The sequence below is a fragment of the Nicotiana tomentosiformis genome, chromosome 6, assembly GCF_000390325.3.
Source record: "Nicotiana tomentosiformis chromosome 6, ASM39032v3, whole genome shotgun sequence".
NCBI lineage: Eukaryota > Viridiplantae > Streptophyta > Magnoliopsida > Solanales > Solanaceae > Nicotiana > Nicotiana tomentosiformis.
In genome coordinates, this window is record NC_090817.1 from 66,448,211 (window position 1) to 66,474,643 (window position 26,433).

The window sequence follows — 26,433 nt, forward strand, 5'->3', positions numbered from 1 at the left end:
TGCATTTGTTTGACGTTTTTAAATATTTATCAATGGATTGTTGTTTTAGTATTTATTATTATCCTTTGCATTTTTCTCTACAGCACTATTATTACTTATCCTGATGAACCTACGACTGTGACATGTAACGAGACAACGCAACATAAGGATAATGATTCAAAGGATCTGGGAGATGATATAATACCCGAGGAAATTGTCAGAGAAGTGGAAAATTTTGAAAACAAGCCTAAGTCTAATTTGGATAAGACTGAAACCTTTAATTTGGCAGACTCTGAAACAGTCAAGGAAACTCGTGTAAGCATTCACCTATCGCCGTCAGAGAAAGAAGAATACATCCGGTTCTTGAAGGAGTATGAGGATATTTTTGCATGGTCCTATCATGATATGACTGGTTTGAGCACGTCCATAGTGGCCCATAAACTACCTACTAACCCCATGTGTCCGCCTGTAAAGCAGAAGCTCAGAAAGTTCAAACCAGATATGAGTCTGAAAATAAAGGAGGAAGTCACCAAGCAGATCAAAGCTAAGGTTCTCAGAGTGGTTGAATATCTGACCTGGTTGGCCAACATTGTGTCGGTTCCAAAGAAAGATGGGAAGGTCAGAGTGTATATCGACTATCGGGATTTAAACAAAGCAAGTCCCAAAGATGATTTTCCTTTTCCCAATATACACATACTGATTGACAACTGTGCTAAGCATGAACTTCGATCCTTCGTGGATTGCTTCGCGAGATATCATCAGATCTGGATGGATGAAGAGGATGCCGAAAAGACAGCCTTTATTACACCATGGGGATTATATTGTTACAAAATGATGTTGTTTGGCCTAAAGAATGCTGGAACCACTTATATGAGGGCCATGACAATCATTTTCCATGACATGATACACAAGGAAATAGAGGTGTACGTGGATGACGTCATCATCAAATCCAAGAGAAGCATAGATCATATAGCAGATTCGAGGAAATTCTTTGATCGACTTTGAAGGTACAACCTGAAACTGAATCCCGCAAAATGTGCCTTCGGAGTCCCTGCTGGAATGCTGTTAGGGTTCATCATCAACCGCCGAGGAATTGAGCTAGACCCGTCAAAGGTCAAGGCTATCCTAGATTTGCCACCTCCGAAGAACAAGAAAGATGTGATGAGTTTCTTAGGGCTTCTCAATTACATCAGCCGTTTCATAGCACAATCAATTGCGATCTGTGAACCGATTTTCAAAATGTTGAAGAAAGACACTGCAACAAGTTGGACTGAAGAGTTCCAGAAAGCCTTTGACAAGATCAAGGAATATTTATCCAAACCACCTATTCTGGTCCCACCGGAACCTGGGAGACCTCTGCTACTCTATTTACCTGTACTAGATGGGGCTTTTGGTTGTGTCTTGGGACAACACGACGAGACAGGAAGAAAGAGTCGGGCCTAGACAATTCACACTAGGCCAATTGGTGCTAAAGCGGATCTTCCCGCATCAAGATGAAGCCAAAGGGAAATTTTCACCCAATTAGCAAGGGCCCTACATGGTTCACAAAGTACTAACAGGAGGAGCGCTCATACTTGCAGAAATGGACGGAGAAATTTGGCTAAAACCTATCAACTCAGACGCAGTCAAGAGATACTATATTTAGATTGTTTACATTTCTTCATTTGATGTAACTGAACTATGCTTGACCTGATTCCCATTTAAGAAGGGATACGTAGGCAGCCCTGTGGGTTCGGTCACATCTCAATAAGATCTTCATTTTGCCATGGTCAGAAACTGGGGCAGAATTTTGAGGAGGAGCCTAAAAATTCTGAAGCAAGTCCAGCCAACCTCGTAATTCATAGAACAGTCACATAATTGCTTTTAAACTGGAGCAGAATTTTGAGGAGGACCCTCAAAATTCTAAAGCAAGGGAATCGCAGTGTCTCTAAAATATGTCACAGTCATTGGTTCATCTAAATTACTTGATATTACATACTACTATATTTAAATAATTACATTCATCAAATGCACGCATATTTTTTGAAAACTTTATAAACAGCCAGATGCTGCCCAGGGTAACTCAAACAGGATCTTAAGATAGGAGCAAAAGCAAAGCGAGAAGGCGAAAGCACAGACCGACCTTCCCCCCAAACTCACGATTTTTCTTTGGATGCAGGCACAATGAACATAACAGGAATATGCGCAAATACATACACACATCAGAATCACTGCCTTCATAATGACAAAGTTGCCAAACGCCAACACATCTCCAACTGAGAAATACTTTGCTTTCTCACTACCACTCATTGTTTACTTGCATGAGGCTAAGCATTGCCTCTTTAACTGCACAAGGCTAAGCACTGCCTTTCTTTGCATGAGACTAAGCATTGTCTCCTATTTGCATGAGGCTAAGCATTGCCTCCTTAACTGCATAAGGCTAAGCACTACCTTTCTTTGCATGAGACTAAGCATTGTCTCCTATTTGCATGAGGCTAAGCATTGCCTCCTTAACTGCATAAGGCTAAGCACTACCTTTCTTTACATGAGACTAAGCATTGTCTCCTATTTGCATGAGGTTAAGCCTTGCCTCCTTAACTACATAAGGCTAAGCACTGCCTTTCTTTGCATGAGACTAAGCATTGTATCCTATTTGCATGAGGCTAGGCTTTGCCTCCTTAACTGCATAAGGCTAAGCATTGCCTTTCTTTGCATGAGACTAAGCATTGTCTCCTATTTGCATGAGGCTAAGCCCTGCCTCCTTAACTGCATAAGGCTAAGCACTGCCTTTCTTTGCATGAGACTAAGCATTGTCTCCTATTTGCATAAGGCTAAGCATTGCCTTTCCCGCATGAGACTAAGCATTGTCTCCCCTTCTTGCATACGGCTAAGCACTTACTTTTCCTCAAGATTAAATACTATCTTCGTTATGCCATCTAAGACCAAGCATTATCCTCTACTCACCCAGGGCTAAGCATTGCCCTCACCTTACCCAAGACTAAGCCTTGTCTTGTCTTATCTTCGCATATGACCAAAAACCATGTCTTTGCATTTCATGGGCTGAAACAGTGTCATTTTGTCCAAAGGCGTCATAGTCTGAAGGCATCATCCTCATAGCCGGAAGACACCATTCCATGGCCCGAGGATCTCTCAAAAGTGTACATCATTATTCAAAGGCGTCATGGTTCAGAGGCACCATTCTCATAGCCCGGGGACATCATTTTATGGCCTGCAAATCCCTTATCACATGATTCATAACCCAGGACGTCATGGTCTAAGGACATCATCCTCACCGTCCAAAAACAATCTTCATGGTCCGAAAGGAATTTGCATCATGTATAAATTCTCGCATTCTTCCATATATACTTGCTTGCATCGTGTTTTAAGTTTTGCAGGTAATCCAGGAAGTAACCGTTCTCGTAACGGGTGTAATCTTTGCTCCGATTTCGGTTCATAGCGTTCACATCCTGCAACTATTTCAAGCATAACCCAATCACTATCAGTTACCCACTTCTACTTGATAACCGTTCAGATACTCGTCCTGAGATACATCCGTAACATTTCAGGTAACGTATAAACTATCTGATACTGTCCTACCCAAAAGAACCCTTTCCAAAGCACACGATCATTCATATAACAACTTCATCGGTTTCGTTCATCGTTGGATCTAGAACTACACACGACCTGATTTTCGTAATACCAGGGATATATAGGCAACTCAGGGACCAGGGCTTGGCCTCCATTTTAAAAACAAAATCACCTCATTCGGTCAAAATCGGTCATCATTTTCTTTACCCGACAACTCTTTCATCATTCCCGAGTAAAGATAGGCAGTTGTTGATACCTAATTTTGCCCTCATATATTTTTCAAATAATATGCATACTTTCAAAATATCATTTTTGCATTATAATTAATTTACAGGATTTACACAAGCATTTCCTATAATTTTTCATAATTTTAGAGTTTTAAAATTAATTTTTCTTGCATTAATTTACATAAAAATTCAGTAATCACTCTTTTAAATTATTTGTGATGAGTTAATCACCTACAATTATTATTTGCATCCCTAATACATTTTTGAAATATTTTTACCCTATTTTTTTATATAATTACAATGGTATTTTTAGGCTATTTGCATAAATTTGCAATAATAGCCTACATTTTGCATTCTTATTGCAATTGATATTTCATTTAGGGTCAAAATAATATTTTATATTTTTATAGTCTCCTATTATTGTAAAGTATTAATTTGCATAAGTAGCATTTTTATATATTTATTTAACTATTTATTTAAATTATTTTTCTTTTAATTTCTATTTTTTAAAGCTGGCCCAATTTTGAGTCAAATTTTCGGAACAAACCAGCCCAATACACTAACCCAATAACCCCAGCCCAAGCCGGTCATGACCCGCCTAGACAACCCGACCCAACCCCTCTTTAAAATCCTGGTCGTTGATCTCTAAGATCAACGGCCCACATTTAATCCCCCCTTTTAAATCACCCAGACGCAAACCTTAATCCTATTCCCTCTAAATCTGTCGCCCTAAAACTCTCCCCCTCTCTGAAGAATCCTAATCGCCGCCTCTCTAAACCCCTCTCCTAATCCCTCTTCTAATGGGATTCTCCTCTCATTTACTTACCATATTTGTGTGTTTCCGCTACTGGTTGATTTTCTATGGTATCACCTAGTACTTACCTAAACATGGCAAGTACTACTTCTCCTATTCTGTCCGACTTATTCCTATCTCTTGAATCTGGACCATATTTCATCTACACGCGTTCTATTCTACACCGTGTGAGTCCGATTTTATTTGTATTTTGCTGATTTACACTTTCCCTAAAAATTAGGGTTTACCAGATTTTCTCTCTTAAATTGATTTCAAATTGATTTGCATGTTTCTTTTCCTCATTTGTTGTTTAAATAATTCTATTTCCTTATATGTTTGCTCGATTTTTGACTACTATATAAACCCCCTCATTTTTCCTTCTGGGACAGACTTTGAGAAAATCTATTTCTTCACTAATATTTTGAGGTTTTTGCTACTCTCTCTTGCTTGGTATTCTGTATTGGCCGGCTGAAAGTCAAGGCCATTAGCATCTTGTTACTTAACCCGTTCTTGGTACGAGCATTGTCCTGAGTTCATCGAAGCTCTTGGGAACTTTAACGCATTAGGGATTCTGGATTTTCTATGAAAACCTATTCTTTACTGTTCTTCGCTAAACTGGTGAGTCACTATACTTTGCAATTTCATTCCTAGGCATCTATGGTTTGTATACATTTTCATTCCTTAAATTAGGCAGTTCAGTATATTTTCTGGATTGCTTTTGTGTGTAATTCCATTTGCATTCCTCAACTCTTTAGGTCTCTTTAGACTTTAGCTTCAAGCATGCCTAAACCTAGTTTTATTAAGCTCTGACCAATCAATGTGTTAGAAATTATTACTGTTTGGGACCCTTATACTTGTTATCATATTTCGGTGTTTAATGCATAATTTGTACTTCTTTAGTCGACTAGTTGATTGAGTTTAAAAGCATGAATATGTACCCCCACTGTATGTCACAAGCATGTTTCCCCTCATATTCTGAATTTCTGTATTGATGACTTGCCTATCTGACATATTTTGACCCTGCTCTCCATCAGTATGCCCTTTAGTATGTTTAACTCCCCCCCCCCCCCCAAGCCAGTATGTCTTAATCACTTATTACTTCAGTGGTTACTTGGCCTGTCATAATATGTGCTTCAACACTGCCTTACCTCCTGATGAGAATTAACCTATTTGTCTTGTGATGCTAAGATGTATACTTAGCCTAAATCGGACTTCTTAGGTCTTAACCTGTTAGTGTTGATTTTTTGTCAAACTTTGCAAACATGTTCCTTCCTCTAATTCTCCCAATATGTGTTTGTGATGTGCTACTTTGCCAAACATTGAAGTTCTACTGAACAAGTCTTATGACCTACTTGACTGGCTATTCTGTATGCTCAACTTGGCTATGTCTACTTTAGGATATGAGTGTATCCCCTAACTTCTGTCCACTCTCCTTAATTGCAATTTATGCTATTCTGAACTCTTCATTCTTAGCCGGCTGAATGCCAAGGCTACCTAGGTTCTATTGTTAGCCTCCCTAGTGTGAGCACTGCTCGAGGTCCAATTGAGACCCTTGTGAACTCTGACATACTAGGGCTTGATTCTTAGTTACTCCCTCAATCCCAAACTGTTCCTATTCACTCTACTTCCCCTTGTTATGTGTTATGTACTTAAATTGGCTAATTTAAATGGTGCAACACTTGGTGCCATAGTTGAGTAAACTAGTTCTGGACTCCTCTATGGATCCCTGAGTCGTGTATTGAATGTGGCTCTTTGTTGAAGGCCTGGGTATGCTATGTAAGAGCTATTGAAGGCCCTGGCAATGATGGGTATTTATTTTATTTGGGCCTTCTATGGGCCTCTTATCACTATGATGTAACATTTGTATATTTTACTCATTATTGGGCTTGTAATAACCTTTTGTATAAGTAATTGAGGTGTTAGTAAAAAGGGAATGGATAGAATTTAATATCTACATGCAATGGGTAGATAACATGCTTATAGGACTTGGTAATATGTTTGTTATATGTGTTGTTCGATCACATGAGCACTGTAGAGATCATGCCATTAAAAGAAGCACACACACACTACTTGTTTACCATTAAACATGAGTTCAAATGCTATGTCTACTGCTACGTGTTTATAGACAACATGCCTATAGGAAGTGAGCAGTCCTTCAATTTGCATGACTACTTTCAACTGCATTAGAAACCTGCCTATAGGAACAAATGACAATAAACTTTCCTTCAATTCACTATTAGGTAATCGCTAGAAATCATGCCTATAGGATTTTGATCACTTCGTTTGCTATTGTATCGCATTGTTCACTAGAAATCTTGTTTATAAGACTAAGTATAAATAAAATGAATTCTAATCATCAGCTGTTAGAGATCTTGCCTATAGGAAATAATTGCTTGTTAATTGGTTAATATTAGACTACTTAAACACTGTTCCTGAGCGACACTGTTAGGAAAATCTGGATAATTCTGGGACTCTCCCTAGCAGATTCTATTATACCCAACTGCGTAGATCACCTAGGCATCACACATATAGGATTGGTAACTTAAAACTTTCAATAACCAGCTTGTCATACCTGCATAATTCTGTCTATAAGTAATATCTTACATCTGGAATTGCCTGCGTACTTTGGTCGCCTAGAAAGCATGTCTATAGGCTTAAGATTCTGGAGTTTGCCAATTTCTAATTGACATATGTGTTTGCGTTCGTTTGCTGCTTAGGTGTCGAGGTCAATATGAGCCTTTAATTGTTTTATGTGGAGTCTTTATATGTTTTGCTTGTCGCCTAGTTTTTTGTAATTTTGAGCTGCCTAGATAATGGTCTAGAACCATCCAAATAGAGGTTCAAAGTCTCCTGGACCATAGGTATGGGACGGGTAATGCACGCATAGGGTACGACTTAGAATTGAATTAGAACGCTTTTAGGTAGTAACTTTAACATAGTAATCGAGGTAGCAGGAGATGATAGTCTGTGCCCGCTGAATAATATGAGTAACTCCATATTCTAAGGGAGTTGTGAAGTATTATTTATGTTGCATGGGATGATCCTTTAGGCTAAAAAACTTAGGACCCCCCCCCCTATTAGAGCGAAAAATAGTTGCACCTCTATATTTAAGATCTCTTTGTAATAAAATTCTTAGATTTTGTACTCTCTTTGCTTACTTGATCATATAGACTAATCCATATAATTTAAGTTCGGCCGGGAACTACAATTGTGGACCTCGAGAAGTGTCTACACCTTCTCTTTGAGGTAACTTGAGCCCTTACCCGATTTTTGGTGGCGTTGCCCAGTTAAACCAGAGTCATTTGCAAATAGGTGCTCTAACGCACCTTAAAAAATCGTTAGGTGGCGACTCTCCTCTTTTAATACCTTATTTACAAGATTTGTCACGTGTCAAATCCCTACTTCGCGAGTAAAAGGGGGGCGACAAGTGAGAAGTCTACGATACTGCGTTCATGATCCATGAGAGGACAATTGCATTGCATGTCTCCCATTCTTCATGTAATTCCTTCTTAAAGGAATCTTTTTTACAAGTACCTGTCACGAACCATAATTTTTGTTTAGCTTGAAATGCAATTCGCATCGTTCTCTGCCACAAGCAATAGTTTTCAGTAAGTTGAATCGAAATTAAAACTGAGGATGAGTGTGATTGATCTTCTCGTCTCTCGTTGTTCAACTTGAGCAAACTACTGAAATCGACGCACAATTACACATGTAGCACATGATCATTCACGACTGCTCTGGTACCATGTGAGTAAAGCTCCAACTGAGATAAATCTGGATCTCCATTAATGGAGCCTGGGACACAACAATGTCGTGAGGGGAATTAGTGACAGAGAGAGAAGAAGGGAAGAAGAGAAACTATTTTTATTATTTTGAAGAAATATATTGAAAGAATAACAGTATAAGACTATATATAGGCACAATCCTAATCAATCACTTAATTAAGCTAAGGACCCCCAACTAGTGGCAACTAACTCTGACAAATGTAACTAACAGTGACAACTGGCTGACCATCTCCTAACTACAACTAACTATGGTCTATACACAGTTAACTATTCTCACACTCATATCCTTCTTTACCTCTAAGCAGAAGATCTGTCTTGCTCTCACACAGTTGCATGCATTGATCTTGCGTGGATCAACTATTAGTGATGCATCTCTTCTTGTTTTTTTGTCTTCCTATTATATATTTGCGTATTCAAATCTTATATTTGGAGGAGAACTCGAGCTATTTATTTCATAAATATTTAACTCGTGGCATACTGATAATCTTTAAGTTCAGTCTTACTGTTAGTTGGTACTTGGATTTGTTTTTGGTTATCCACTCGGTATCCGATATCCATATTGGGGCCCGACTAAATTCGTATTCGCGTCCGAACGTTTCACATTGAGGGGGGATAAAGCACTCCCTAATAAAGGCGACTCCATACCCAGAGACTCGAACCCGAGACCTCTGGTTAAGGATGAAGGAGTACTTACCACTCCACCACAACCCTTGTTGGTAGTGATAAGTTAATTTTATCTTTTATCTTTAGTTTATGAGTAAATCCGACAAAAACTCCTTAACCTTTAGGGGTTGGGAAACTATACCCCTCCACCTTTTGAACAGGAAAGACAACCCCATTGAACCTTTATTTTTCGATGGGTAAATTTTACTTAACCTCCTTTAACTTCTAAAGGTTAGGAAACAATACCCTTCACATTTTTGAAGAGACCGATAATTAACCCCTTTAGCTTGAAGATAATTTTTCGTGAAGTTTACAATTTTAACACAAAAAACTATTGGTGTCTTTTTTCTGTGCTATAAGATCATTATTTTGGTAGTGAATAATGATAATAAATTTTTTGTCAATGAATTCTTGCCGAGGGAAGCTTCGAGAATCAATCAACTCTTTAGATGTAAGTTGCTACATTTTCCTCTTAATGCGAATTCTGAATAAAGATATTGTGAAATCAGATACAGATGTTAACAAATGAGGAAATGTTATCCACTAAGTATTTTATTTAAACGGGAAACCATTAGTTTGATCAGTGTTGGCTTGCCTAACAATGATGTTGGGCGCCATCACGACCTAAGATGGAATTGGGTCATTTCAATATGGTATCAGAGCTCTAGGTTCACGTAGGTCTCACAAGTTATGGGCAGACCTAGTAGATTCTTGCGGATCGGTGCGGAGACATCCGTACTTATCTTCGAGAGGCTATAGGGTGTTAGGAAACTACTCTTTATTCATCTCCGATCGTGCAGTTGGTGGTATACTAAAACCCTTTCTCTCATTCTCTCACATATAGTGAGGACGCGTACGGCGGACATTCCAGACCCGGAAGGAGCTTCTCCCACCATTGCTAGAGGCCGAGGCAGAGGCCGGGGGAGGGCACCGGCCCAAAGTAGGGTACAAGGGCGTCCCAAAGCTGCCCCGGTAGCACCACCAGCGGATCCAGTGGAGGATCCCATCATTGAGGAGCAGAGCGAGGTGTCTGCCACAGAGCCAGCCCCGCTAGATTTCATGTCAACACCAGGTTTTTAGGAGGTCATGGGCCGTATGTTGCGGTTCATGGACACTATGACTCAGGCTAGTTTATTTCCAGCGGACCCAGCCACATCTCAGGCGGGAGGGGAAGCACAGACCCCTACTGCCCAGGCTCCAGGGCATGCAACTGCAGTATATAAGACTCCGGGTACACTTCCCGTGGGTGGAGCCCAACCAGTTGCAGCGGTTGCACCTGAGCCTAGATCAGTTGCGGACGGCGATCCGCATAAGCTATTGGACAAATAAACTAGGCTACACCCTCCTATTTTCGGGGGTGAGCAGCATGAGAATCCCCAGGACTTCATTGACCGGTGCAGGGACAGACTGCACAACATGAGGATATTGGAGTCCTATGGGGTGGATTTCACTACTTTCCAGTTAGAGGGCAGGGCCCGTAGATGGTGGCAGTCTTATCTACTTAGCAGACCACCGGGTTCTCCTCCCATGACTTGGGACCAGTTTACATAGCTTTTCTTGGACAGGTATATTCCACCTTCTCAGAGGGAAGAATTGTGAGGTCAGTTCGAGCAGCTCGAGCAGGGTCAAATGTCAGTGACCGATTATGAGGTGAGATTCTCTGAGTTGTCTCGCCACGCACTTATGATACTTCCTACCAATGCAGAGAGAGTGCAGAGATTTATTGTGGGGTTACACCCCGGTATTCGGGCTAGTATGGCCCGGGAGGTTGAGATGGGCACTGATTATCAGCTAGTAGTGGAGATTGCTCGGAGGATTGAGGGCTACCGCTAGAGGGGTAGAGAGCAGATGCAACAGGACAAGAGGACCCCTTTCTTTGGAGAGTTTAGAGGTGCCCCAGCTAGGGGCAGAGGTCAGTTTGGGAGGGGTCAGCCTAGCAGGCCCACATATCCAGCACCACCACCTCCTCGGGGTGCTCCAGCGCGACCCTATTTTAGTGCAATGCCAGAGATTTCTTATCGCCCACCAGCTCATCAAGGTTCTTCCAGTGCCTATTTCAGTGCCATGTCGAAGAGTTCATACCTCCCACCAGCCATCCAGGGTTCTTCTAGTGGGTACTCAGGCCATCAGGGTCAGACTTCGGGGTAATAGTCTATGGTACCGAGAGGTTGTTTCTAGTGTGGGGATCCAGGTCACATGAAGAGAACCTGTCCCAGACTTTGGGGCAAGGCAGTACAGCAGGGTTATTAGCCTATGATTGCAGCACCAGCCGTCTGACCGCCCAGAGGTGGGAGACAGACGTGTAGGGGCCGTCCTAGAGGTGGAGGCCAGGTAGGGGGAGGTCAGCCAGTTATTGTTCAGCCAGGTGGTTGCTAGCCAGCCGACGCTCCATCTAGATTCTAAGCTTTTTCGGCCAGACCAGATGCAATAGCCTCAGATGTCGTGATCACAGGTATTATTTCTGTCTGCGGTAGGGATACTTCGATATTATTTGATCTAGGGTCTACCTATTCATAGGTATCATCTCTGTTTGATCATTTCCTAGATATTCCTCGTGAGTCCTTGGGTACTCCTGTTTATGTGGCCACTTCTGTGGGCGATTCTGTGATTGTGGATCGGATCTATCGGTCCCGTGTGTCACATTTTGTGGTTACGAGACTAGAGCGGACCTTCAGTCACTTGATATGACTGACTTTGAGGTCATCCTGGGCATGGACTGGTGATCCCCATATCACGCCATCCTTGATTGCCATGCCAAGACTATTACCTTAGCAATGCCAGAGTTGCCTCGATTGGAGTGGAAGGGTTCGTCTGTCAGTACATCTAGTCAGGTTATCTCTTTTCTGAAGGCTCGACATATGGTCGAGAAGGGTTGTTTGGCATATCTAGCCTATGTTCGGGATACCACCGCAGAGTCCCCGACAATTGATTCAGTGCCAGTAGTCTGGGAGTTCGCCGATGTGTTTCCTTCTGACCTTCCAAGCATGCCACCAGATCGTGATATTGATTTCTGTATTGACTTGGCTCCAGGAACTTAGCCTATATCCATCCCACCGTATCGTATGGCTCCGAAAGAATTGAAGGAGTTGAAGGAACAACTTGAGAAGTTGCTAGCGAAGGGGTTCGCCAGGCCGAGTGTATCACCTTTGGGTGCACCAGTATTATTTGTGAAGAAGAAGGATGGGACTATGCGGATGTGCATTGATTACCGCCAATTGAATAAATTCACCATTAAGAAAAAGTACCCGTTGCAGCGTATTGATGATTTGTTTGACCAGTTGCAGGGTGCTAGGGTGTTTTCTAAGATCGACTTGAGACCAGGATACCATCAGTTAAAGATTCAGGACTCAGATGTTGTGAAGACTACCTTTCGTTCTAGATATGGCCATTATGAGTTTCTAGTGATGTCCTTCGGCCTGACTAATGCCCCAACGACATTTATCGATTTGATGAACAGGGTGTTCATGCCTTATATCGATTCCTTTGTTATTGTCATCATTGATGACATCTTGATTTACTCGCGTAGCATGAGCAGCATTTGCGAGTAGTACTTCAGACCTTGAGGGAACATAAGTTATATGCTAAGTTCTCCAAATATGAGTTTTGGTTAGATTCTGTGGCATTCTTGGGGCATGTGGTATCAGGCGAGGGTATTAAGGTGGATCCCAAGAAGATTGAAGCAGTTCAGAGTTAGCCTCGTCCTACTTCGCTTAACTGGTGAGTCATCAAACAAATGCCCTCAGTTCACTTCGCATTTCTGGAGAGCCGTACAGAGTGAGTTGGGGACCCGTGTAGAGCTCAACACTGCGTTTCATCCACAGACCGACGGGCAGTCAGAGCGGACAGTCCAGATCTTAGAGGACATGCTCAGAGCATGTGTGATTGACTTTGGGGGACAGTGGGATCAATTCTTGGCTTTGGTTGAGTTTTCTTACAACAACAGTTATCAGTCCAGCATTGAGATGGCTCCATTTGAGGCTTTATATGGTCGGCGATGTCGTTCTCCTATCGGGTGGTTTGAGCCCGACGAGGCTAAGTTATATGGTACTGATTTGGTGAAGGATGCCTTGGAAAAGGTAAAGTTGATTCAGGAGAGACTTCGCACAGCACAGTCCAGACAGAAGAGTTACGTGGATCAAAAGGGACGTGATGTATCATTTATTGTAGGCGAGAAGGTTCTCTTGAAAGTCTCGCCGATGAAGGTCATTATGAGATTCGAGAAGAAGGGCAAGTTGAGCCCAAGGTTTATAGGCCCATTTGAGGTATTGAGGCGGGTTGGGGAGGTTGCTTATGAGCTTGCTTTACCTCCCAACCTATCAGGGGTTCAACCGATTTTTCACGTGTCTATGCTACGGAGGTATCACGCCGACTTGTCACATATGTTAGATTTCAGCACTATTTAGCTAGATGAGAGCTTGGGTTATGAGGAGGAGCTAGTTGCCATTATTGCTAGACATGATCACAAGTTGAGATCCAAGAGAATTTCTGAGGTAAAGGTCTAGTGGAGGGGCCAACCAGTCGAGGAGGCGACCTGGGAGTCTGAGGAGGACATGCAGAGCAGATATCCACACTTATTCATCACTTTAGGTATGATTCTAAACCCGTTCTAGGATGAACACTTGTTTAAGAGGTCGAGAATGTAACGACCCGACCGATCGTTTTTCTTTCTAGAACCCTATTCCCCTAAATAAGACTTCCCGTACATGCTCTTACTATTTTATGACTTGCGGGGATGGTTAGTTAGGGATTTGGAAGAGTTCGGGTTGAAATCGAAACACTTGGTTCCTTAAGGTTGGCTTAAAAGGCCAAGTTTGGCTTCGGTCATCATTTTGAGTAAACGACCTAGAATTAGGATTTGACAGTTCCAATAGGTTCATATGATCATTTCGGACTTGGGCGCATGTTCGGATCGGGTTTTGGATGACCCAGGAGCATTTCGACGCCTAATAGTGAAAGTTGGTTCTTGAAGGTTTTAAAAATTCCTTAAATTTGGTTTGGAGTGGATTTTGGTGATATCGAGGTACCAACAGAATTCCAAGACCGAGAAATCAGAATTCCAAGACCGAGAAATAGTACCGTAATGTCATTTAGGACTTGCACGTAAAATTTGGTGTCATTCGGAGTAGTTTAAGTACGTTTCGGCGCATTGAAAGTAAATTGAAGAACTTGAAGTTCTTAAATTTGATTCAATGGGTTTTGGGGTGCGATTCTTAGTTTTAATGTTGTTTTGGGCGTTCCGAGAGTTCGAGTGAGTCCGTTTTATGATTTCAAACTTGTTGGTATGTTTGGTCGGGACCCCGAGGGCCCCCAGTGTCAATCGGACGAGGCTCGGACCAAAAATGAGAATTTGGAGTAGCAGCTGATACACCAGATCTGTCAAAACCGCACATGCGCTTGGTCAGCCGCAGGTGTGGGCCAAGCCTCGTAGAAGCGGCCAAAGGAGGGCAGCCCAGGTTCCGCAGATACGGCCCATCCTCCGCAGAAACAGGACCGCAGAAGCGGGTACCCGTCCGCAGAAGCGGTCCCAGTCAGCTAAGTGAATTCCGCCGAAGCGGACCCTTATCCGCAGAAGCGAGGGCGCAGGTGCGACCCTATGACCGTAGGTGCGGAAACCGCTGGAGGCAGTGAGCCTCATTTATTACGGGTTAGGACCATTTTTCTCACATTTTCTTCCACTCTTGGGCGATTTGAGAGCTTCTAAGGAGGGGATTTCGACCTAGCTTTGTGAGGTAAGTAATTTCTTCTAAATATGAGTTTAGTACATATATTATGTGTAGATTTTCACATGAAAATTGGTAGAAATCATGGGTTGAGATGAAAAACTTAGGATTTAATAAAGAAAATGAGATTTTACCATGAAAATAATTATGAAACTTAGTGAAAATCATATATTATGTTCCTAAGGTTATGGGTAACAACTTTCTTCAAAAGGTTTCGGAATCCGGGCGTGTGGGCCCGGGGGTGAATTTTAGGAATCTTGCAATTTTGGTTGGGTAATCACTTTAATAGTGGAGATATGAACTGTTGAGCAATAGATTGATCGATTTATATAATGTTTGGCTAGTTCCGAGTCGTTTGGCATCAAATTGGAGGTTTGAGCGCATTCTTGAATTGGGAAGTAAGCTTTGAGACGAGGTGAGTCTCTTTTCTAACCTTGTAAGATGGAACTTACCCCATAGGTGAACTTAATTAATATGCGTTGTTATTTATAGGGGGCTACGTATGCACAAAGTGACGAGAGTCCGTACGTAGCTACTATTCCTGTTTAAGTCCGGGTAGATTAAGGTTTATACCATGCTTATGGACACCGTTATTTGATTATATTTGTTGACTGTATCAAATGGAACTGAGTTAAGGGTTTTTTAAGGATTTAAAAGCTTCAAGTCGAATTGTCTTTATTTTGAAAAGAATCAAGGAAGGGTTATGATTTATTGATAAATTTATTTTTGACCGCGTCGCATGTATGATTCGCGAGCGGGGTAATAGATGCATCTATGATTCGTGCCGTCGACCCTCGGTAGTGCACAATTTATATTTATGTTAGATCGGGCCGAACGTCCTCGGTGGCATTCGTGTGTGATAATAGAACTGGAAGTTCCTTTCATAATCGGTATAAATTCATTGTTTGTGTGATCATATGTTTTAAAGGAAAGAAGTGATTCAAGCTCTTAAATATTTCTGAAGACTTGTTCAGTTATTTCTTGTTCTGAGTCTTATTGTTGTATATACTGCTTAATTAAAATTTCATATTATCAGGTTATTGGCCCTAGTAAGTGTCGGAGTCGACCCCTCGTTAATACTTCTTCGAGGTTAGACTAGATACTTACTGGGTACATATTATTTATGTACTCACGCTATACTTATGTACAGGATCTGAGGCAAGTGCATCCGGTTACCCGTCTGGTGCTCAAATTTGATCCCCATCCCGAGACTTCACGGTAAGCTGCCTTCCGAGCCGTTCTACAGCAGCTGGAGTCTCCCTTATATTTTATTTTTTTCTGTCTATTTCATTTTAGACAGTAGGCTAGTGTCCTTTTGTATATTCTACTAGATTGCCCACATACTTGTGATACCAGGTCTTGGCACACACACTAGTAGACTTGTGATTTTGGGTTTGTTTACATAATTATGATTTGTATTCGTTTGCTTCCATTTAATTATGTCACATTCGCAAATTTCTAAATCTCTTTAATAAATGAGGAAATGTTATCCACTTAGTATTTTATTTAAATGGAAAACCATTACTTTGATCAGTGTTGGCTTGCCTAACAATGGTGTTGGGCGCCATCACAACCTAAGATGGAATTGGGTCGTGACACTGTTTGTCTAGAAGACACATGACACAAGTAGTGCCTGAATAATATTTGATTGTGGACAATAAATTGAAGGTTCCAGAAGAGCTTATATGCAAATTTGTCATTCATATTATATGATTATGGTTAAAACATATGTTGTAGTAAACCTGAAGTTTACTAATACAAATATCTATATGGAAGATTGAAAATCTTTATGTTTCCACAATAATACATGGTAAAATATTATGTATGTGAGAAGTTTACTAGTGCAAAAGCAGTCACAGTAAATCAAAAGTTTTACTGAGGCAAAAGTACTTACAGTAAATCATAAATTCGCTGATACAAAAGTAGCCACAGTAAATCAGAAGTTTACCCATGCAAAAGCAGTTACAGTACATCAGAAATTCACTGATACAAAAGTAGCCACAGTAAACCAGAAGTTTACTAATGCAAATGCAGTCACAGTAAGTCAGAAATTTTACTGAGGGAAAAGTAGCTATAGTAAATCATAAATTCGCTGATACAAAAGTAGCCACAGTAAATCAGAAGTTTACTAATGCAACAAGTTTATGTCATAGTAAACCAGAAGCTTACTAAGAGATAGCACATGCCATGATAAACTTGGAGTTTTTATTTGCCATTTTTAAATGAGCCATTTGAGAATTCAGATAAGCATATACTGAAGAACTAGAAGATTCTTCAAGAATTCTCTTGTGTTGCTTGTTCTCATAATAAATTGATTATACCAGCTAAAGTTGGGACTAAAATCCATGAATTCTAGACTATATAAAAGGTGAATATGGGCCCATTCACCTATCATGTGAACCACTTATAAATGCATATATGAGATGGTTACATGTGTCTTTATTGTCAACCTACAGTTTGGCATTTGAAATTGCCTTTCTCAATTAAGAGCATAATTTTTAGATTATGAAATCAAGAAAGTTCATGTTGATGATGTTGGTTTATATCCCAACTAGTTTAGCATTGAATACCTCCTATTAATGGCTAAACTATTGCTTATGAGAACAAAGCCTCATGTGTTGGTCTAAGATTTTCTAAATTGCATACAACAATACTTGCATGCATCAGACCAACAAAATATGATAAGTCATCCCCTCGCAATTGGTTTAGGATCAGAAACCAAATATTTTTACTATCTAATAACTTTTGATGTGTGGTATATGATTAATTTCTCTACCACAATGCACAAAGATAAGCTTCCTCACTTAGAAGATAATTCAAGTCAAATGCCCGAAGCATTTGCTGATCCAAAATTAAATATCATATTTCAGCTGCAAATACTCCTATTAAAATTAAAGTCCTTGAAGGATAAAGTTTACTGCACGCATGAAGCGTAGTAAACCTATCGGTTCCAAAGGTAACAATCCTTGAAAAGGATAGGGGCAAATGATCATAATGAGGAGGAAATGAGTTCTAGAAGAGCCCGCGACATAATATTTCACGAAACTCCAGAAGAAGTTTAGGTGCCTGAAAATATAGAAAGTGATGAGATCTCAACAAGTTATGTCGCTTAGGAACCGATACAAAATGATCGTCGACGATATATTTGATACAATATAGTTCACAATATTGTAAAAGATTGTGAGGTCGGACCTGTAGTCCAGACACCTGAAGATGTCATGCCATTTAAATACAAGTCATAACCTATATGACTCATTTGATTAAGTCTATATAAAGATCCCTGGAGGATTTAAAATGCCTAAAGCATATAATTCAAAGTATCGTGAAATGTACTCAATTATATTACAAAGATCTTTGTATGGTTTAAATCAATCTGGGCGCATGTGATATAATCGCCTCAGTGCATATTTGCTAAAAGAAGGTTACATAAATGATATTATTTGTCTATGTATTTTTTTAAAGAAAATGACATCACAATTTGTTATACTTCTTGTTTATGTTGATGGCATAAATTTTGTTGGAACTTCAGAAGAGTTCCAAAAAGGCAATTGAATATCTTAAGAAATAATTTGAGATGAAAGATCTTAAAAAGACAAAACTTTGTCTTGATCTGCAAATTGAACATTTAGCAGACATGATCTTTATCCATCAATCTTCCTAAAGAGAAAGAGTTTTAAAATGCTTTTACATGGACAAAGTGCACCCATTAAGTACACCAATGGGTGTTCGATCACTTGAACTGAATAAGGATCCGTTCCGACATCCGGAAGAGGATGAGGAACTCCTTGATCCTGAAATACCCTATCTCAGTGCAATTGGTGCACTTACATATCTTGCTAATGCTAACAAAGGTGGTATAGATCGTATTGGTTATACAGATGCAGGTTATTTATCTGATTTCCATAAAGCTCGGTCTCAAACCGGGTATGTGTTTACATGTGGAGGTACTGTCATATCATGGTGCTTCACAAAGTAATTTATTGCTGCTACTTCTTCAAATCATGCTGAGATAATCGTTATTCATGAAGCAAGTAGGGAATGCGTATGGTTGAGATCAGTGATTCATTTTATTCGAAAAAAATGTGGGTTGGAATGTGATAAAAAAACCCACAACATTATACGAAGACAATGCTACATGCATAGCCCAATTAAAGGGATGATTTATAAAAGGAGATAGAATGAAATGCATTTCACCAAAATTATTCTACACACATGATCTTCAGAAAAATGGTGACATCGATGTGCAACAAATCTGTTCAAGTGACAATCCAGCAAATTTGTTCACTTTGCCAACTTCAACTTTTGAGAAGATGATATACAAGATTGGAATGCGGAGACTCAAATATTTGGAACAATGTTTTCATCAGGGGGAGTGAAATATGCGTTGTACTCTTTTTTTCTTACGAAGGTTTTTCCCATGGGGTTTTTCTTGTAAGATTTTTAATGAGGCAGCTAGAATTGCGTATTACTAAATATGTGTACTCTTTTTCCTTCACTAGGATTTTTTCCGTTGGGTTTTTTCTAGTAAGGTTTTAACGAAGTACAATATCTTTTAATGAACATCCAATGGGGAGTGTTATAAATATATTATATTATGGATGTTCATTTATTACTTTGTTGTAAATAAGCTTCCTGAAGAAGCTTATCCATATGGGATTTCGCCGTAAATATGAAGAAGCTTATCCTTTCGGTACTCCGTTATGGATAAATATTACCCCTGGTAGAAGATTATCTATATCTGGTACAGTAGCAACTTACAAGCAGCTTACACAACAGCTTAGAGTAGCAACTTACAAGCAGCTTACACAGCAACTTGCAGTAGCATCTTACAAACAGCTTACACAGCAGCTTGCAGTAGCATCTTACACAACAACTTCCTTTCTTCTATAAATAGAGGAGAATTCAATTCATTATTTACATCAGTTTGAAGTTGAATAAAAATATCAATCTTCCTCTATTCTTGTCTTTAATTTATTTACTTTACGGTCTTTATTTTATAACATTGATCTTATTTTTGAACATTTCTCTTTCCCAATTGCCTAACCAGTCATAAAGTTTGGAAATTTCAGAGAGAAAAGAAGTAATTCCATTATTTGTCCCCTATTCCCACTGTTCCACATTCCAAAATACTTGTCTTCAATCATTTCAATTGCCACTCACCCCCTCCACTTTTTAATCTAAATCCAACTTGGATCCCATTTAAATCTCTCACTTTCCGTTAACGCCGCCGCCGTCCATTTGGCCTTAGCTGTATAGAATTCACTCCCCTCATTATACCACCGGTAGAAGTGTCGCCGTCACCGTGATCTGACGCCACATTCCCTCGTGGCTGACGCAGTCACATTATTGCCAGTTTTTCAGTCAAAGCAAAAAGCCTAAAATAGAAGAAATACTGGAGAAGTAATAAATAGGAGTAGTAATAAAAGTTAGAGAAAAAAATAAACAAATAAAAAGCCGCCTTTTTTTCTTTTCCTTTCTTCTTTCGTTTCATTGACCTTTTCCTAATTCAACTTGTACTGATTTCTTCATTTTTCTTCCTAATTTTTCTCTAAGAGATTTCGTACAGAGAGAAAAAACATGAATGGAGTCGCTCCGCCGAGGAGTTCGGGTTCCGACGGTGGCGCCGTCGAAAGTACGACGGTTCTCCGGGCTTATCAGACCTGGAAAGGCAGCAACGTAATTACTCTATTATTTTCCTCAGCTCCTCGTACTTTAAGCATATTTTAGGTTTTATAATGTTTTTATAGTATGATGTTGTATTTTTCTGCATGAATTTTTCTCCATTTTCTGTAGGAGTTGGATTGATTGGAATCGATTTATTATTTTGATCTTGAACTGCTTGAGATAATTGAAATCTACAATACTATTGATTTCATTATTGCCTCCTTTTCAGATTATTTGAACTTTTGGCTGTTGAATTAGTCATTCATAGTCGATATTTTGGAATTAGTTTTCTGACACGTAGTAGATTTTAGCTTTTGGAAAAAAGTTTGATGCCGTTTGGATCAGAGATAAGAGTCTGTTTGAGTGAATTGAGAAATGGAAATAAGAAACTTAAAAATGGAATGCTAATTATATTATGCTCTCAGAATCATTATAAGATGGGAAAGTGATCTTGCTAGGTTGTGCATTAATAGAGAAAAGGGTAGGAAATTATTGAATGAAAAAGGATTCGGTGTAGGTAATTGTTCAGTATCTGGTTGAGGTTGCACCCAAAGATGTGACGTAACGGTCAATGAGGTTGGATGAGAACCTGGGGAGACTACGGTTCAAATTCCAGTAGAGACAAAAATATCAGGTGATTATTCTCGTTCTGCTAGTGGAGGTATCAGGTACTTGATGGAATAGTTGAAGTGGGCATAAGCTTACCTGAATAACACTGTATAGAAAATAGCACTACTACAATTTGAGGTTTCGGAGCTGGAGAAATCACAATTGAGGAAAGAAAAGTTGTAAGAATTGCTCCAGTAACCTTAGGTATCTCTCTGGGGATGAGAAGTAAATACGAACACTCAGGAAAAGCGGAACTGCTTCAAAATTCTGTAGCACTACTACAATTTGAGGTTTTGGAGCTGGAGAAATCACAATTGAGGAAAGAAAAATTGTAAGAATTGCTCCAGTAACCTTAGGTATCTCTCTGGGGATGAGAAGTAAATATGAACACTCAGGAAAAGCGGAACTGCTTCAAAATTCTGTACTTTCTACTCTCAAAATCAAAAAGAAACACAAAGATAGTATTTATAGAACCCGAAATCCTTTCCTCATCCAGAATAACTACTCCTAAACAAAATCTATTTACCTTAAGGGTCCAGAACCATAAGCTACCTCAACTTATAAAAGGAAATAAAATGAAAAAGAACCATAAGCTACCCAAAAAATGGTAATATACTATCTATTTCCAGAATTTCTTGCAAAATGTGACAAATCAGATTAAAACAGTAATACACAAATACCTTAAGTTGAAACTCTAGATAAAACTATAAGATCAGAAAGAAAGACAAAGAAAAAAAACACTTATATACTAATTAAGACCAGACAAAAGCGTGAAATGACTCAATATTCTGGTTGCTGTTATATTGAAGCAATCATCACAATTCAATTTTATCTTAGTTTACTTTCTCTTGTGTTTCTCACGGACTTAATTGTGTGTGGATGAGATTGTGATGTATTGCTACTAAAGAACTTTACTCTTTGCCTTTTGCCATAAAGAGCAGCAAGTATTCCTGGCGTGTTATCCCAATCAGCTATATTGTTGTTTGTTGTCAAAATTTTGACAGTTTTCTGTATTCCTGTTTGTCTTAAATAGCATATCTCATGATTTTGCTACTCTTCCTCAGTTCTAAGTATTGCCTCTTGATTGTGCAGAAATTTTGTCTTCAAGGAAGGTTTATATTTGGGCCTGACGTGAGGTCACTCTTTATGACTATCTTCCTTATAGTTGCCCCAGTTGCTGTGTTTTGCGTCTTTGTTGCAAGGAAAATTGTGGATGACTTTGCTGGTCATTGGGGGTGGTCTATCATGGTCGTGGCGGTCATTTTTACACTATATGTAAGTTCTTATATTCTGTTTCCTCTGAAAACATGATTCCAAAATCTTTATATACCTGTAACATTATATGGTTACGTTGACCATCTTAGTTGGTGGGAATTAAAGCAAGCATTCTGCCTTTTGTCCATTTTCGGATAATGGTTTTTGCCACTAGTTTCATTTGCTTTAGCTGTTTCTTTTCCTGCTTTGCATTTGCATTCAATTGGGCATAGGATTTTAAATTAAGTCCAGTGATTCATGAGTGATAACAAGTTTAGTTTGCACAATAATTGTAAATGTTGACAATTTGTCAAAAAGACCGTGTTATGATTCACTAATTGTGATCTAAATGCAAGAGATCTTCTGCCATTGCGTAACTTTGTATCTTGATTACTATTGTAAATCCACAGTTTCATCAAAAGTGAAACTGTCAGGGAGTTGGTTTCTTTGACCAGCCTAATCTCTTTAGCTTCTAAAACTGGAGCATGCTTAATGACTTATTTCTCAAAAAGACTACATGCTAGTTCCAGTCTGTTTAGATGCCTTTGGCGATTGGCTTAGTCTGACAATCTATTGCTCAACCAACCTAAGCCTTTCCTAGCTACTCCATTAGTGCATGGGTTCTTTTTAACAGGAATTCTCCTTGTAAGACCACATCTTTTTCTAGTTGTATTAATTCTTTTTAATGTAGGCAATATGGATTGAATGCATACTTATAATAAATATGGATTGCATGGATAATTATGTCAAAAATATAAAATGGTCAGTCGTGCTTGGTTAGACAAGAGGCTGGAGATATTTTGGATAGACAACGCAGATTATATTTTGAAGTGGATTCAATTCAGTCCCATCTTCTGCCATTTTCTCCAGTTGAATAAAATGAATTTCTGCAATTAAACGGGGATGAATATTGTTTCATAAATTACTAGACACCAATGTAGTCTGGATCATTTTTTTTTCTGATAAAGTACTCTGGATCATCAACATTTTAAAATCTACTGAGCAAAGAAGGGACACTAACTAATGGCAATAACAAGGAAACATGCTGCTGTCTATTTAAGAAAAAGTGGAAGTCTGTGCATAGAAAGCATGCAGGTTTCATCAATTCTCAAGAGAATAATAAAATTAAGACAGATTTTTTGCCAGATACTTTCTTGCCTTCTGTACTTGAAGAGTTTCCATTTACTGGATAATTCCTGTGTTTCTCCCTTTCCTCTTTACTGTGTCGGGGGACTTCAGTAATTTTATCATACTGACGTTCTATTGCTTAGCTATAAGGAATATATAAGCTTTCTGCAAAGAATAGAGATGTCTAACCACAGCATACAGATGGTAGTGATGAAAATCTGGTGGGGGGTGGGGGGTGGAGGACCACAAACATCTGATGTTGTGTGGTTTCGTGATGGAAGTTTCGATGTTCCTTATTATTTACTGCACTAGGGATTTTCTTTTGCAGTTTTATGATCATTTCCTGGTGTCACATGAACGTGGATGGCCTGTTTCCTTTTTTTTTCCTCGAGTATCATATTGAAGTAGATGAACTTCTGAATTCTTAGTACGAAAATGATTTCTGATGTTTCTTGCTAATTTCCGTAACAGAAAGGAACTACTAAATGGGTTGTCTCCTGATCTGTTTTATTAATTTATTCTATGGCCAAGAGGGAATATGATTCATGAGTCAAAGTAGAATGTAATATAGGTTTTTTTTTTTCCTAAAGGTCTTAGTCCTTCTTCTACTAACATCTGGAAGAGATCCTGGTATAATTCCTCGCAATCCTCATCCTCCGGAGCCAGAAAACTTTGAAGGAAGTGCCCAAGCTGGACCTGGTCAAACTCCACAATTACGTTTGCCCCGCATCAAGGAAGTGAATGTCAATGGAATAACTGTAAAAGTTAAATATTGTGATACCTGCATGCTGTATAGGCCTCCACGCTGTTCTCACTGTTCAATTTGCAATAACTGTGTGGAACGTTTTGACCATCACTGTCCCTGGGTAGGGCAATGTATTGGATTGGTGAGCACTTTTATCCTAGTCACTTTTCTCTTGGACCCTACGATATGTTCATTCTTTTCCAGTTTTATTTTCCTCTTGAAAAGCATGACTGTTATTGTTGTATTTACCAAAAAATGTACTTGATATTTTTCTTTTCCAGCAAGCCTTGCAATGATCAAGTGTATTAACTTAGAACTGGTTATCTGCTAAATATTTGAGATTACAGAATGAGTAAATCGGGTGGGGATGGCTCTTGTTTTTATTCGTTATTTTAACAAAATTTCTTATATAAAACGTTTTCTGATTGCAATGTTTCTGCGCATCTTCTCTTCACTTAATCCAGTTAGCACATCTTGGCCGTCTTCCTTGTTGTGATAAGGACATCTTGTCTTAAAGTTGTGGAAATAAATTGTTAGAACTTGTTTTTCTAGATTACCGTGGAAACTGTTTTGCTAGTCTGACAGCAAAGATTCTTCTTTTGTTATTGCCTTCATTGAAAATTTCTCACTTTAATGCTTTAGCTTCAAATTTGAACAATGTTCTGTTTGGTGGTGCAGAGGAATTACCGTTTCTTCTTCATGTTTGTCTTCTCAACAACTCTTCTTTGCTTATACGTTCATGGCTTCTGCTGGGTCTATATTAGAAGGATCATGGATGGTGAGCAGACCACAGTCTGGAAAGCAATGGCCAAGACTCCGGCCTCCATTGTGTTAATCATTTATACATTCATATCAGTCTGGTTTGTTGGTGGCCTGACTGTCTTCCATCTTTATCTTATCGGCACAAACCAGGTAATATATTCGTCTTCACAGCTGGGGCATTTCAGTTGTTTTCCCTTCTTTTTCTTTTTTCGTATCCAAAAAGTTTTCCTGCTTCAGTTCTATAAATGATTCGAACTCGTGAAGGCCTTCAATTTCTAGGATTAAAGTACTTGTTTTTGATACTTGACTCTTCTATGTGCTTGCAGTCGACATATGAGAACTTTAGATATCGATATGATCGGCGGATCAATCCCTTTGACAAAGGTGTACTCCGTAACTTCTTAGAGATATTCTGCACCAGTATTTCTCCTTCCATGAATAGATTCAGGGCCAAAGTACAGAAAGAACCCGAGATACCAGCTCGTGAAGTGGCTGGTGGTTTTGTTAGCCCGAACTTGGAGAAAACTATGAGCGACTTAGAAATGGGAAGGAAACCAGCTTGGCGTGAGATTGCAAGAGGAAGTGGTGATTTTGAAGGACAGCCTAGAAATGATAGTCAGTTAGATAAGGATGAAGAGCTCTCGGCTGCATCCCCAGAGCTAAGCAACTCCACCTTGGCTGAGGGGCGTAGTATCCTACATCCCAGACGCTCTAGTTGGGGAAGAAGAAGTGGAACTTTGAACATACCACCTGATGTAATTGCCATGGCATCTGAAATTGGAGAGTCTAATCGGACTACTGTCAGTGATAGTGCTTACCGGACTGACTACCAGCAATAGTAGCTGATCTGGATGCTGTTTAAATTATTGTAGAAAAACTGACAAATAGAGATCTTAAGCCAGAGGATGATAGAATCAATGGATGGGATCTGATTATCCTTGAGGTGTGCTGTTGTGTGTATAATTCTATTTATTTTTTTTTGAAAGTTCTTTGAAATGTGTTTAATCTTTTTGCGATAAAGTTGAAATATGTGCTTAATCTGCAAAGACCCCCCCCCCCCCCCCCCCCCCACAAAAAAAAAAAAAAAAAAAAAGAAATGTCTTACCACTCTTATATATGATATATTATCGTGACTCGTGAAGATTCAACTTTTATTTCTACTTCATCCCTCTCTTCACTTCTTGGTAATTACCTTTAGTTGTTACAGACTGGAATCTATGGTCCACTCCAGCTACCACCATTTTTCTCAAGATGTACGCACTTCTTTGATTTGCAAAGTCGTCTTCTAGAGAAACACATGTTAGTTTTGCAAGGATGAAAATGAAACAAAATAACGAAAGAGAATATTCAAAGGCTAGTATAAACATTTGTCTTTAATCAGAAGTCAATATTAGGAAGGAGAAAAAAAAAGGAAGTGTCATTTACGTCATCCATTTTCCCTGAGTGCCCTCCATTAGCAAGACTTGTTTGTTGATGGACAGGATTATGGGGTTTATTATCTTTTGGGTTATACTCAGAGGAACAAAAGTCGAAAATA

At 39.3% G+C, this 26,433-nt stretch overlaps 1 protein-coding gene across 2 annotated transcripts; it reads left to right on the plus strand.

Moving 5' to 3' along the window:
* Window positions 1-19,832: 19,832 nt before the first annotated feature.
* On the plus strand, window positions 19,833-25,901 carry LOC104107740 (probable protein S-acyltransferase 7). Of its 2 annotated transcripts, XM_009616619.4 has the most exons (6): window positions 19,833-20,134; window positions 20,288-20,410; window positions 22,100-22,282; window positions 23,980-24,276; window positions 24,813-25,046; window positions 25,223-25,901. In XM_009616619.4, exons 2-6 carry the CDS (start codon window positions 20,312-20,314, stop codon window positions 25,733-25,735), a joined length of 1,326 nt encoding a protein of 441 aa, XP_009614914.1. In that variant the 5' UTR covers window positions 19,833-20,134; window positions 20,288-20,311; the 3' UTR covers window positions 25,736-25,901. The 2 variants fall into 2 exon arrangements, with proteins under 2 accessions (XP_009614914.1, XP_070033536.1); XM_070177435.1 differs by having other exon boundaries at window positions 19,833-20,410.
* Window positions 25,902-26,433: the final 532 nt, after the last annotated feature.